We start from the raw sequence: 14,653 nt of genomic DNA, 5'->3' as shown, positions 1-14,653 counted from the left end.
AAATGAGTGAGAGTGAGTGAGTGAGATCATCTGCTGGTTCAAATCATATTTCTATATAAATTCTACAAATATTCAACCACTCCTTCTAGAGATATCCTGATATTTAGAATCTCAGATGGACAGATAACCCAAAAACCATAACACTATACAACCATAACAATCTGATCCATGATAACTGGTAAAATTTGTAGAAAAAAGAATAGAACAAAACGGAAGACATGAACAAACAGGAGAGAAAGTGGCTGAGAGAGAAATAGTCAGGTGGATGCTCACCCTCAGGGATGGTGCTGTCGGAGTGTTGAGGCTGATGCTGCTCGGAGGAGACGCTTACATTAGATGCAGACGAGTGTTGAGTTGGAATCTAGAAGAGAAAGGACATTAGTTCTTTAACGATCGTTTCGTCAGCGAACAGTGCCTTTAATGCTGTCAGGTTGAAATGATAAGCAGTGATGATTATTCAGATTATATGTTATAATTAGATGCATTAGCAATTAGACGGCTGGCGGTGATATTAGCTGTAAGGTTAAAAATCTCTCGGTTGTTGTGCAAATATTTTAAGATTTAACATTCATAATGCTTCTACTGACTGCATGCTAAACAAAAAAAAATCTTCAAACTTAAACTTGAAGTAAATAAAGATCACATCTAGGTGGTGTAGTTCTAGGGCTTTTCACACTTGAAGTATTTCCCCTGGGTCCTAGTGAACCTCGGGTACACAGAATCCTGGGACACAATTAATCCTTGCTCATAATAATCTTATGTTTCTCACTGTACATTCCTCAACCCTTGTGCAAGATTCTTCTTATCGGCATATACGCAAATCATCAACCGTCATGAATGTTATCTTTCTTATAAACAAACCTTCTTTCATTAAGCATGCACTAATCATTCCTCTATATCTTTTAATTATGAAAATATGCACATTCTCTTGCATTTTGGGAGCAAATGGCAGTGACACTATGACCGTACTACGTCTCCACAGTACTTATCTCTAATTAAATGAGAATGAAGAAGGTATCTGCAAAGCCTAAAACTACTCAAGCCAGTCGGCGCAAACGGCAGCGCTGCGGAAATCAGGAGGAGATGTCCGGTCAGGGGGAGATATATTTAATTAGGATAAACTGGGGGAAAATCCTGAACAAATTATTTTGGTTGTGTTATATCCAAAAACAGATCTTTAGGAGCATGTAACTTCGGAGGAAGACACTGACTCATATGTTCTGTATATGTATGTACATGTTTTGGATTTTTTTTTAAATTTAACATAAAAAAATACATATTCAGGGTTGAAGTCCAAATGTTATGCAGGGAAAGTTAAATGTATTCAGAGTCAAGACAGGCAGCTGCTTAAGCTGATTCTGTCGATGCTCTGTTCAATGGATTAAAACCATCTGTGTGTTTAAAGAAATGGCTTCCACTCTTGATATTCAGCAGCTTATAAAATAAAGCAGCACTTGATCCAGCACATCTTATTATTTTGCATTTTATTAATAGATGCTAAATGAAGGCAATGAAATTGTCTGTGAGATGATTATAGGGGAACGCTGTAGCTCAGTGGTTGAGGACTACTGATCAGGAGGCCATGAGTTTGAATCCCAGGTCTGCCAATGCTGGGCCCCCGAGCAAGACCCTTAACCCTCAATTGCTCAGCTAAATAGATGAGAAAAAAGTAGCTCAGGATAAGGGCGTGTGCCAAATGCTGTAAATGTTATATTTTTATCAATGCTTTTGTTTTCAACAATTCAAAATTGATAATCTCTACTGAAAAAGGAAAAATGCACAGGGTTTGGAGGATAAGTCGATCAAGCAACATACATCATAGAGCCATAATGTTTATGTGTTTAATATTAGACAAAGATGGAGTATTTAATTCAAAAGTTAAAGGTGGGGTCTCCAATTTTTGAGAAATGCTTCAGAAAACTGAGTCGGGCCGACAACTAAACAAAAATCAAAACAAACGTGTAGCCAATGAGAAGAAAGGGGCGGGTCTTGTCAATATGGGCGGAGAGAGTGTTCAGTGCACATGTGTGACATTAGCAGAAAGCGGTTTTAACATTGACATGGAGGATAAAAACAAAGAAAGAAAGCGAAGAAAGGCTTACGATAAGGTAAGAAGTAGGACGTGTTAATATAGGATCAGCTTTCCAGCGTTGGAGAGAACTGAAGGAGCAGGAAGTTGGCGCATATTCACAGATTGGAGATTCCCGAGACAATAACTCCTGAGCTAAACACTGTTACTAGCAAAACGCGGTTGTAGCTGCCTCTCTACATTACTACGATAGAAAAGAGGTGAATCTGTGATAAAAAAATCTGTGAAAATGCGGCCAACTTTAATTAAGACGCCGAGGCGCTTTTTTCCTTCTCGATAGGTGAGTAACGTTGGTTTTGTTTTGTTACACAGAACTAATATATGCCTTTGTCCTTTGCATGATTATGCTTGTGTGTCATTTTTGCTTGCTTGTTTATCTGCAATCGTATTGTTCTTCCCTTCAGCTATGATAAAGACACATTTCTTTCCATTAGTTGCCTGGGTTATGTACTGTATGTATGTGTGGGTGGAGCTATCAATACAGGGGTGGGACCCATTTGGGTTAGGGGCGTGTTTGTTTTGGTGATTTTATATGTCAACATTGGCTTTCAAAAATCGTAGACCCCACCTTTAACTGCAAGTATCACAAAAACGTAGCCAGCGTGTGTGTAACACTCACCCAATTTTTTAATGGCTCTCAATTCTGGAGTTAGTTCTATAGTTTTAATACTTATCTACTAAATTTTAGTTTTGTGTCAACTCCACTATGTGCGATTAACTCGACTCGGCAAAATAGAAAGTGTACCCGATTAAGAGAAAAAGACAAAAGTTTTAAAGTCTCGTTCACCAGCAATGCACTGATTGTATACACTATGATTGTATGAAGCCAGTCATGCTCATGAATTATTCATGACTTTTCCCAGTTCATCCTAAAAATACCTATCATACTGTACAAGGACAGGGATTAAGGTTCCAATTTGATGCAACAGTTCTTCCAGAAATAACATTTACACAATTTTCTCCTCAGCAAAAACGTAATAGTTCAGTTAAGCTACAAGGAGCTTTGAGACTAACATCGCTAACAAGCACAGGAAGCTTATAAGATAGCTACATTAGCAGTGTAGCTCCAGTGCAATACTGAAGAACAAATCAAATTGTACATCGTAAATGTTATTTCCATTCAGTGCTCAGTGGACAGAAGCGCTATGGCTGGTTAGCAGTTGCACATAAATCTTTAAAAAAACAAACAAACAAACAAACAATAAACTCCAAACTTCTTCATGGTACCTTCACAGAAAGATGGAAGGCGCCCCCAATCCGCTTGTTGCAACTAAACTAAAAGCAAGTGAGAAGATATTTAAAGAAGCACATCAATAGTCTGGCTAATAAAGTCAACAACGCAAAAGCAAAGTATGTCGAATTATTAGGATAGGTAGATGACTGTTTAGACATCTATTCTTACTATCGTTCTTCCCTGCTGCACAAGAGCTAATGGCAGAACAGAATGAATATTTCTTTAAATGCTTTTCTAATAATACCAAAGTCCATAGGATTCTGGAAAAGTGAAAGATTGTTTATATAACACTTGTAGGTTCAAATGTTCTGAACCTGGAATTTTTTTTTTATGTATAGCAAAGATGGCAAGCACTTGAATTTGGTGCTGATCTGTCACAACACGACACCTCGACTGGGTTCTTTGCCAGAGTAACCAAAATGCAAAACTACATTTGGTTTTCAATTATTTAAATTTATACCTGAGCACTGGTTGATTTACTATAGAAGAAACTGACACTATTTCTGGCTGTCAATCACAGGTATATATTAATGTGCTCATACTGCCAATACTGTTTATTACAATCACACAGACTTGTTAAGCTCGAGTTGCTGATCTATAAGTTTTCCTTAACACTGAATGGTCTAGAGCAGGGATGTCAAACTCAAATTCACAGTGGGCCAAAATATAAAACTGAGATAAAGTCACGGGCCAAACTGAATATTTATTGAAAAATGAACTGCAACTGATATGTAATGTTCAACCTTTTTCATATGGAAACAAACATTAGTTTTGCTTGAACACAGGATTTGGAACAACCAGAGCTTGATATTACAAACACATAAATTAAATTTGAAATAAAAGGCACATCAGTGGTGTTCATTTCTTTCATTCATTCATTCATCTTCTACCGCTTATCCGAACTACCTCGGGTCACGGGGAGCCTGTGCCTATCTCAGGCGTCATTGGGCATCAAGGCAGGATACACCCTGGACGGAGTGCCAACCCATCACGCAATCACACACTAGGGACAATTTTCCAGAGATGCCAATCAACCTACCATGCATGTCTTTGGACCGGGGGAGGAAACCGGAGTACCCGGAGGAAACCCCCAAGGCACAGGGAGAACATGCAAACTCCACACACACAAGGTGGAGGCGGGAATTGAACCCCGACCTGGAGGCGTGAGGCGAACGTGCTAACCACTAAGCCACCGTGCCCCCCTGTGTTCATTTCTTATTTAAATAAATAAAATAAATGACGCCTCTCACCGGATCATTTTAAGTTCCTTTTTGAAGTGGATCTTTTTCAAAACCAACAACAAAATCCAACTTTTCGACTAGTGTCTTCTTATGTTATATTCTTTCGTTACAGACACGTTAGCTCCGTTAGCACACAAGACAAACAGGTCTGTCCTTTATATTTGTGAACAGATAATCTGCCTCCCATCTGTCTTGAAAGCTCCTATTGTCCATCTTTCGTTTGGCCATTTTTGTGGAGGGTGGAGTTAACTTGCCCGATGTGACTGTAGCACGGTTGTTGACGACTGTCAACAGAGAATGAGGGGTGCTTGCTGTTCGTGACTACGCGTCAATACAGTGGCAAGGCATTCTGGGATTTGTAGTATTAGTGGAGCATGTGGCTAGCCAGCTGTAATGCACATTTGATATGATCTCGTGGGCCAAATATAATTACACCACGAGCCAAATTTGGGCCTGAGTTTGACAACCCTGGTCTAGAGGTTTTCCACCATGAGAAAGTCTTCACTACAGAAGAGTTAAAGGTTTTAGGTTGCTTGATAACATGACAAAATGCACCCCCCCTTCGCCCAACAACTTCTGCAACTTAATCTTGGCCAAATCCCAACCGTCGGTCAGTATTCCCCTATCCGCTATCCAACCTCTTCTGCATATGTGAGCTCACAGATGCCTATAGTTGGCTAGTGTCGCTGTCATTGAAAGGGGAGATAGTATGTCATCCTTCCTTCCATGAGAATATGGTCAGTTTTGCTCCCCTGGCTCGGGGCTATGGACAAATTTTCTGGGAATAGTAATTCAGCGTTTCAGATATTGGACTACTGATTTGCAGGTTGTAAGGTAAGCCTTAAGCCTCAACTGCTCAGTTGTATAAATCAGATGAATGTCTGATGAAAGTCACTCTGAAAAAGGACATTGTTGCTTCTCTCTTGCTTAATAGGTCTTAGTTGTACCTAATGTACTTAACTAATCGTATTACATTTAATTGCAAGGCAGTTAAAATATGCAAAATAGTTCACGTTTTATTAGTTTTAACACGTTGAATAAACACATACATACAAATGGAACTCTCCTACGCATATGTGGAGTGAAAAGACAGGAACGTGGGAGTTTAAATTAGATTTCGAGAAAATGGGACAGTGACTAATATCATCTTCTGCTTTTGTTCGAAGACGAGTCATCACTAACACTTTTTTTACACTCAGGGTAAACTGCATTGAATGTCGCGTCTATAATATAAATCTATCATTGAATAGTTAAGAGAAAAAAAACGTTTCGACCCTAACAGTCATCTGTTTGTTTTCCTACATGTCCCTCATGCTAATGAACTGTTGAATAAACATGTCTAAATATGCAGCATGTATCTTAAAATCCTGTCAAGAACCTGCTCGCCGAGACGTTGCCATGGTGATGGGCTCTCACCTTGAAGTTGCGCATGCTGCGGGGACTCGTGGGGGATGAGTTGCAGGACTTTGTGGATTTGGGGGTGGAAATTTGACTCAGGTTGGGAAGCACTCCGTTAACTAATGAGGAAAAGTGAGAGAGAGAGAGAGAGAGAGAGAGAGAGAGAGAGAGAGAGAGAGAGAGAGAGAGAGAGAGAGAGAGAGAGAGAGAGAGAGAGAGATTCATTACTGCTAGAGACAAAGGACAAACAAAACACCCCAGTTTTTTTTTTACAGAACTTTTCTTCATTCAGTCATGGCAAATCCATGTCTTTGGATTTAGAGAGGTATCCCAGAGTACCCAGAGGAAACCCCTAAAGCACTGGTAGAACATGCAATCTCAGAGCACAAAGCATTCAACCTCAAAGAATCCAGGCAAACATGCTAACCTTTAAACCACCATGGCATACAAAATCTTCCAGTAAAGCTCAATATTCTTTCTGTTTAATCCTACTCCTGTGTGTATCGAGAGGTATGGCCAATTTTCATCGCTCTTCAATCTAAACTCACTGCAATCAGTGAATGAAAATATTATGAGATGGCAGAGAAGCCAATCACTTTAATGAGATGCCATAAAAAGGCATTTGCACATCTATATATCAGCCCAGACTCTAGTTAAAAGAGGAAGCACTTTCATGGCTAAGAGTCAAAGAGACACATCAGACACTGGTGAATGTTCTACTTTTGGAAGATCTGTTCAAGCACAGACTACCCACAAGACAGTAAAGGTTTATACCTGAAAAAGCCACACTAGATATCTTGGAAATCAGCAACTACCAATTGGTACCAATTGTTTATACAATTAATGAACTCCAGGGTCTTAAAGAGTCTGGCTTCAAGGTCTTGCACTCCACCAAAGTGGCCCTTGTGGCTGTTTCTGTAAGGTATCACATTGCTACATCAGCTGTCATCGGTTCTGGTCCTTCTTGATCTTCCACCAGTCTTTACTTTATTTAGACGTGAGAATTACTTGTCCATCCTCTGGAGCCTTAGTAGCCTAGCAGGATGGTAGTTTGTTCTAGCTAGAAATCCTGTCATAAGATGACATTGAGGAGAGCCACACCTGCTAACATACAGTATGGACTTTACTTGGTAGCCCACAAAGCTCAATCCTCTGCCCTCTTCTATTCTTTCTCTAGCCTCACTCTCTTTCTGAGTTCATATGTTTTTTCCTCCTGTTAGATCCCGGTGGAATTAATGTTTTGCTTATATCTCAGCTGCTATACACTGAAAGATCATCTGTATATCCCTGGAGATGCAAAGTAATGTGATTACTTTGGAGAATGCTTGGGTCAGGCCACAGGATCCTGCTTGCAACTTTGAGATAATTCAAGGCTACCAACAAGTATACTATGATACAAACATACAAGGGTAGTTATAGACTATCATCTGTTGCTAACCTGACTCAGTTATGCAAATTTCACCTTTACAACAGAATGATCAGTACATGATTTTCAGGCAAATTTAACAGCAAAATGTGTTCAATGATGAGTCAATCAACTATATCTGTAGTGCACTAACAGCATAATATATGAAATAGAAATTAATCTTACTGCATTTTCTACACAGTGCTCATTGGTCAGTTGTGATTTGAATCTGGCTCAGAAGGCATCAGTTTCTATTAAAAGATACTAATTAATCCAGGCTTGCTGCCTTGATGGTTGGTGGTTAAATTGCATTTCCTCTGTGGGCATGCACTTGCAGTCATTCAGGCTGGTCGGGTGATAAAGAGGGCCTGGTAAGTTCGTTAATGCTGCATTAGCCAGCCTTACATTAGAAAAAAAAAGTGTGACAGAGTGTGGGCAGAGAGCCGGTTTTAAAATAGCTCAGCTCGGTAAGGAGGAAAGAACCATGCTGGATTGCTCTTAGTCTGATTAAATGCTAAACTCAGAAGCCAGAGTTTATGCGCAACTCTCTCGAAAGGTGGAATCAAGGTCACGCCAAGGTCAGATTGCTTACTTGCTTGCTTGCTTCTAATGCCAGGATAGTTATTATGGATGTGTTCCAGGATTGGTTTTTAATAATTTCAATAATGTTTTGGTCAAATGAGAAGTTGCTAGCTGACTTTCTAACAAACCTACAAAATTAACAGGTATAACATTAATCACTGTGACATACAGTACAGATGAAGCAAAATGTCTAACTAGCCATATAACTAATTAATTAAGTTTTATTGCTGGATAGTTTTCCAACAGCTGTAGTGGTTGCTAGCTAGCTTTCAAGCTAACCAAATCATTCTAATGAAGCTTGCAAAACATATGTAATATGGTTGCTATCTAGATTTTTATCTACCTGAAATTACATCCCTAGGTAGCATCCTGTCTAGCTAATTAAACCTAATGAAATGACATCATCTGCCATTTACAGATAGGAAGTTGACAGCTTTCTGAGTTTACAATGTTATATTAAATAACATTGTCTATAACATACATATAGAGCAGTTGCTAGCTAGCTTTCAAAGTAGCCAAATAAAACTAATAATGTTGCAACAAATGCCACAGACAGATGTTGAATTGCTAACTGTATCTCTTACTAGCAGACAAAACTAAAAGTATAATCTACCCCGATATACAGATACCTTTCTAGGTAATGAAAGTTAGTGAAGTTACATAATCTGCCATATACACATTGGAGGCTGCTGTCTAGATTTTAAACTATCTAAATATAATGTCATATACTGTAACGGGGGATGTGGTAGCTCAGTGGTTAAGGTGTTTGACTACGGATTCGGAAGGTCATTGGTTCAAATCCCAGGTCCACCAAGTTGCCACTGCAGGGCCCCTGAGCAAGGCCCTTAACCCTCAATTGCTCATGTGTATAAACTGAAATTAAAAAAAAAATGTAAGTCACTCTGGATAAGAGTGTCTGCTAAATGCTGTAAATGTAACAGAGCAGCTGAATAGATGTGCTAAGGACAACTTTAACCCCTGAGCTAACACAGCATGCAATACCAACCTGGGGATTTTACTGGAGACTGTCCATTAGTGGACAAGTATGAAGAAGTTTTCCTCACTGCAGATTGTCACAGCAAGAAAACAAAAGAGAAAGAAATCATTTCTGTGAAAAAAGGCATGGAAACTCACAGCTATAAATGATAGGATCGAATGGTGTAGATCGGAAACAACCCAGTAAATAGGATTACATAAATGATCCATGTAAACGCTTGATTCGTATTATTTTCAAACTGATACGGAAAAACCCTTGCACACGTGTGGCATAGTGCAGTGAGGTGTATGTTTATTTACATCTTGCATTTTCAGGCAGTAGGTGTAATGTACATGTTAATGATGATTTGAATCAGGATTAAAATGTTTAAGGTGCATGTAAACACTCCTGGAGTCTGCGATCAAATCGAATTGGTTCGAATTGAGGGAAATAACATAGTGTTTGCTTGATACTTATGCCAGTGTTCATGTAGTGCACCTTTAAATGTACATTCCATGTAAATAAGTTATGCTGAAATCAAAAATCTGATTGGTCAGAAGGTTTTGAGATACGTCTACGTTTTGAAAGGAACAGCTAATTCACAGGGACTTGTATAGAGGATGGTTAAGGCGATTATTTAAGGTTTATGAAAGGAGTCTAAGAAGTGTCAGGTTTCTAACTTATTATCTGACAGAAAGTGGAAAAAACAAGAGTCCAGTGAAGGAACAAATGTTTATACAGCATATACGCTAACATGAGAGGAACTAGCTTGCTCCTCAATATGAAACACTACAGTGTCCTCCTGTAAGTCTTCATGACACATCTGTGCTGCTTACATAATACCTAGTGTCAGATTCACCTTGCCTTGTGTGTGTGTGTGTGTGTGTGTGTGTGTGTGTGTGTGTGTGTGTGTGTGTGTGTGTGTGTGTGACATACTGCTGACCTGATCCAGGAGATTTGCTGCGTCGTGCTGGACTCTTACTGCCACTGGACTTCACTGGCGTAGTGGAGCGAGAAGAACAAGAAGATTTCAGCACACGGCACTCTGTAACACACACACACACACACACACACACACACACACACATTATAAATAAATATAATTATATTAGTGTGTACAGTGATGACATTTCTCCACTTTAGATAAAAGAAGCAGTTTTACTGTGTAAAAAAAGATACATCAAGAAGACCAACTTTAAAATTTGCTCTATTGATTGTGAAACTGTCTGTAAACATTCAGAAACCAGCATGAATACAATCATTTTCACAGTTACATGTAAGCTCAGGCATGAACACACACACAACACACACACACACACACACACGCAAATCGATATACACACATTCAAACTGGATTCAATAAAGATGGCTGAAAAGATAGCATGGGACTTTAATATGTTTGTGTGTGTGTGTGTGTGTGTGTGTGTGTGTGTGTGTGTGTGTGATTGTATTAATCACCATTAATCCATTTTCACAGTTGCATTGTAAGCTCAGTCATGAACATATAGACACATACATACACACACAAACCGACATACACACATTCAAACTGGATTCTATGAACATGGCCTAAGATAAAGCATGGGACTTAATATGTGTGTGTGTGTGTGTGTGTGTGTGTGTGTGTGTGTGTGTGTGTGTGTGTGTGTAAAATAAATCATTCCAGCCAATCCTGTACTTCCTTAACCTTCCTTAACCTTCCACTCCAAATCTATCCTCATCTCTTACACTAAATAAACGAATCTGAGTCCCTTCATCGCTGTGGAAGTTATTCCAGCCTTGTTAATCTCACTCTGTATCAAACCCTCTGTTCTGTCTTCTGAACTTGCTGAACTCAAGCGAGCGAGCATTACGGTCTGCTGCAGTAACAGTGGAAAGTGATTTTAAGTAGGTCACTGATCTCACAGTCTGGGTGACTCTGTGCCCACTGTAGGAGGACAGAAGTGGAACCTGATGTGCTCTTCTGCTACTGTAAAGTATCCACCTCATGATAGGACGTCATGTGTGATGCTTTTCTTCTGTGGGTTTATAAGTTACTGTACCATCAACAGTTTTTTGATTTTTGAACTATTCTGTTTGAACTCTAGAGACAGATGTATGCAAACATCCCAGGAGTCATTCAGGGGTTTCTGAAATACTCACAATAGTGTATCTGGTACCGACAAACATACCATGCTCAACGTCACTCAGATCATTTTATGATATTTTCAATTTGAATTTATTTGTATAACGCTAATGAGAGTGTGTGTGTGTGCCCTGCGATGGGTTGGCACCCAAGGCAGGGTGTATCCTGCCTTGATGCCCGATGACGCCTGAGATAGGCACAGGCTCCCCGTGACCCGAGGTAGTTCGTATAAGCGGTAGAAGATGAATGAATGAATGAATGAATGTATAGCGCTTTTAAACAAATGATATTTTCACAAAGCAGCTTTACAGAAACCTATAAAAGCAGGAGATAAATTGAGCAAATCCCTGAGATGATATAAGGATGAAACCTTGAGAGGAAGTGGACTCAATAGGGAAGCTGTTCTTATCTGGGTGACACCAGAGAGTGTGATTATAAATCATTTCCCTTGTATAACTGTGTACTACAGTATATGGTCAGAAAGTGCAGTTTTGTAACCAAGAAAAAATTCATTCTAGTTTTCACATGAAGGTCTACGTTGCAGTCCAAAGTCAACTTTATGGTTTCTAATTGACACCATCCACAGTAATCTCATGTATCTCCAGGCTGTCCATGGGGTTCATCCTCAGCAGCAGTGATTGATTTGAACTCCAACCAGAAGTAGGACATATCTGATGTGAACATTAACTGATGCTCTTGACCTGCATCTGCATGACTATATAAATAATTCTGCTGCTATATGATTGGATAGGTTCATAAATAAAGAATCAATACAGCATCAAAATAGTACAGAGTCTGTAGGTAATGTGACATAACTAAAGCCCAAAAGTAATTTATATACTTAAAGTAATTTATGTAATTGCAGGAAAAAAAACAATTTTAACATTTTTATTCTAAATGAAGAATTGACACAATATTTAATTATGATAAATGTATCATAATTATTTGGCAAAACTTAATAGAGAACATAATAAAACTGGATCTAAACCAGGACTGTCTGAAGAAAACACCCTGTCTCTTTTTTCTTCTATTATTTTTGGAAAAGTCCTACTTTATCTAAGTGGGGCAGCTAAGGATAAGTAGGGCAAAGACATCGAACAGATGAACTACATACTCTATTGTGTGTGCGTTTGTGTGTGTGTTTTACTTCTTTTATTATTTGCTTTGATTTCTGATAAAACCTTAATTAATTTTGATTTATTTGTGTTCAGTCTCAACTAAAGGCTGTCCATTTGACAGAAAATGATTCTAAAATTTCATACAAGGGAGAAACTGTGATCTGTCTGACTGCAACCTTATTTGCCACTTTGACTTTTTCAGAAATTCTCCTGGGAATTTACAGGAACAGCCGTTTCTAGAGTTTGCACAGATTGATGAAAACAACAAAAAAAAACATCCACATTAGAAACATATTGATAAAACAAGTCTGCGATAACTCAAATAAACCAATATTTATTTATAACCAAGTTGAGCTGAAAAGCATCACACGACACACTAGAGCTTGTGGTAGATGGGCTACAGCCGTGAGTAGAGTACAGCTGAAAACTGAAGGAGCATCACCTAATTGTCAGGCCCCCGGATCCGGTGGAAAGGAGACAGACCCGTCGGCAGGATAGCTTCAAATGATAGGGGTTTAATACACAAGGGAAACAAACAGACATCCACACGACACCGGGAACTAACGTAACTTAATCTAACTTAAATACACTAATGAATCCGCCCTGCCATCGGCAACGCGGCTCACATAAATACACACACACAGTCAATCACAGGATGGGAAACAGGTGAGGAGACAGGGAGGAGCGTACCAAGGCATGGCAGACACGTGACAATAATAAAAACATTCGCACGTGTCCAAAGGTCCGCGCTGATCCCTGACAGAACCCCCCCCTTAAGGCGCGGCTCCCGAAGCGCCAAAACCCGACAAGGTCCAGGAGGGGGGGGCGAGGCCCACGGTGATTGGCAGGTGAGGGGAGCAAGGACGACGGCGAGGCCAGTGGGGGGAGCAAGGACCACGGCGAGGTAGGCGAGGGGAGCCAAGGCACATGGCGAGGTAGGTGGGGGGAGCAGGGCACACGGCGGCGCAGCCAAAGAGGGCCGAGCGACGTCCACAGCCGAGCTGAAGGGCCGAAGCGACGTCCGCATCCGAGCTGAAGGGCCGAGCGAAGTCCACAGCCGAGCTGTAGGGCCGAGTGACGTCCACCGCCGAACTGAGGTGCCGAGCAACATCCCCCGACGCACCGCGGCCAAACCCCCGCCTCGGCGCCCTGAGAAAAGGGGCGGGAGGGCGGGAAGGATCCTCCGCCTCGGGCCCGCAGCACCCCCCGCGGAAAGAGTGAAGCGACGTCCTCCTCGGGATCTGTACTGGAAACGGAGCGGCGTCCTTCACCGGAAACGTGCGGGGCGATGCCGCAGGGCACCAAAAAAAAAAAGGGGGGCCAACCAGGATGACGACATCCTCCACGAACGTGGTGAGGATGTCACTGGACTCAGGCCCGGAAGGACTGACGGAACAGTCCAGGGGGGAAGGATCCTCCGCCTCGGACCTGCAGCACCCCCCGCGGAAAAAGTGAAGCGACGTCCTCCTCGGGATCTGTACCGGAAACGGAGCGGCGTCCTTCACTGGAACATGCGGGGCGATGCCGCAGGGCGCCAAACAAAAAAAAAAAAAGGGGGGCCAACCAGGATGACGACATCCTCCGCGAACGTGGTGAGGCGACGTCCTCCTCGGAATTGACCGGAAACGGAGCGGCGTCCCTCACCGGAGAAATGTGGAGCGATGTCACTGGACTCAGGCCCGGAAGGACTGACGGAACAGTCCAGGGGGAAGTGAAGCGACGTCCTCCTCGGGAGAAACCGGAAACGGAGCGGCGTCCTTCCCCGGAGAAAAAAAAAGGAAGAAAAAGAAAGAAAAAAAAAAGGCCGGTCCGAGCTGGAAGCTATCCTGCTGGGTCTGCTGGGTCTTAAGGCGGATTCATTCTGTCAGGCCCCCGGATCCGGTGGAAAGGAGACAGACCCGTCGGCAGGATAGCTTCAAATGATAGGGGTTTAATACACAAGGGAAACAAACAGACATCCACACGACACCGGGAACTAACGTAACTTAATCTAACTTAAATACACTAATGAATCCGCCCTGCCATCGGCAACGCGGCTCACATAAATACACACACACAGTCAATCACAGGATGGGAAACAGGTGAGGAGACAGGGAGGAGCGGACCAAGGCGTGGCAGACACGTGACAATAATAAAAACATTCGCACGTGTCCAAAGGTCCGCGCTGATCCCTGACACTAATAGAGGTGTTAGTCCTCTAATGCATAAGAATTTAATTATTTTATAATGAATCACATTTTAAATTGACCCTATTCATTATGTGCTATTGTTCTACCAGCTTTTCCTTACATATATTACTGAAAGATTATGGTAGTGCTTGGCCTCTTTAATCGCTGCTTGTTCTTACAATTGTTAATAGACAGTTTTTCAGAAGATTTTTTGATTTTGTGACCTTAGAATTTAACTCAGTGAAACTCTATTCGTTAGAAAATCAAATATTCTAAGAAACTCAAAAGTTTTTTTTGCAAATCTTTTCAAATTTACA

At 41.0% G+C, this 14,653-nt stretch overlaps 1 protein-coding gene across 14 annotated transcripts in view; it reads right to left on the bottom strand.

Moving 5' to 3' along the window:
- Window positions 1-14,653, bottom strand: part of dclk2a (doublecortin-like kinase 2a) — a 65,724-nt gene that overhangs the window by 21,690 nt on the left and 29,381 nt on the right. For 5 of the 14 annotated variants that reach the window (XR_009648652.1, XM_060873135.1, XM_060873134.1 and 2 more), the window contains exons 4-8: window positions 9,869-9,970; window positions 8,956-9,012; window positions 5,981-6,081; window positions 3,317-3,364; window positions 274-361 (exon numbers count right to left, since the gene is read on the bottom strand). Coding sequence is in view for 13 of the 14 variants with exons in the window: in XM_060873135.1 (XP_060729118.1) it covers window positions 274-361; window positions 3,317-3,364; window positions 5,981-6,081; window positions 8,956-9,012; window positions 9,869-9,970 (396 nt within the window). In the remaining variant the exon portion in view is untranslated. The remainder of the gene's footprint in view (window positions 1-273; window positions 362-3,316; window positions 3,365-5,980; window positions 6,082-8,955; window positions 9,013-9,868; window positions 9,971-14,653) is intronic. The other 9 variants (XM_060873139.1, XM_060873141.1, XM_060873144.1 and 6 more) reach the window with 3 other exon arrangements.

Source organism: Tachysurus vachellii, chromosome 6, assembly GCF_030014155.1.
Source record: "Tachysurus vachellii isolate PV-2020 chromosome 6, HZAU_Pvac_v1, whole genome shotgun sequence".
Lineage (NCBI taxonomy): Eukaryota > Metazoa > Chordata > Actinopteri > Siluriformes > Bagridae > Tachysurus > Tachysurus vachellii.
The sequence above is the reverse complement of the archived record's forward strand: the minus strand, read 5'-3'. Positions and strand labels throughout refer to the sequence as shown.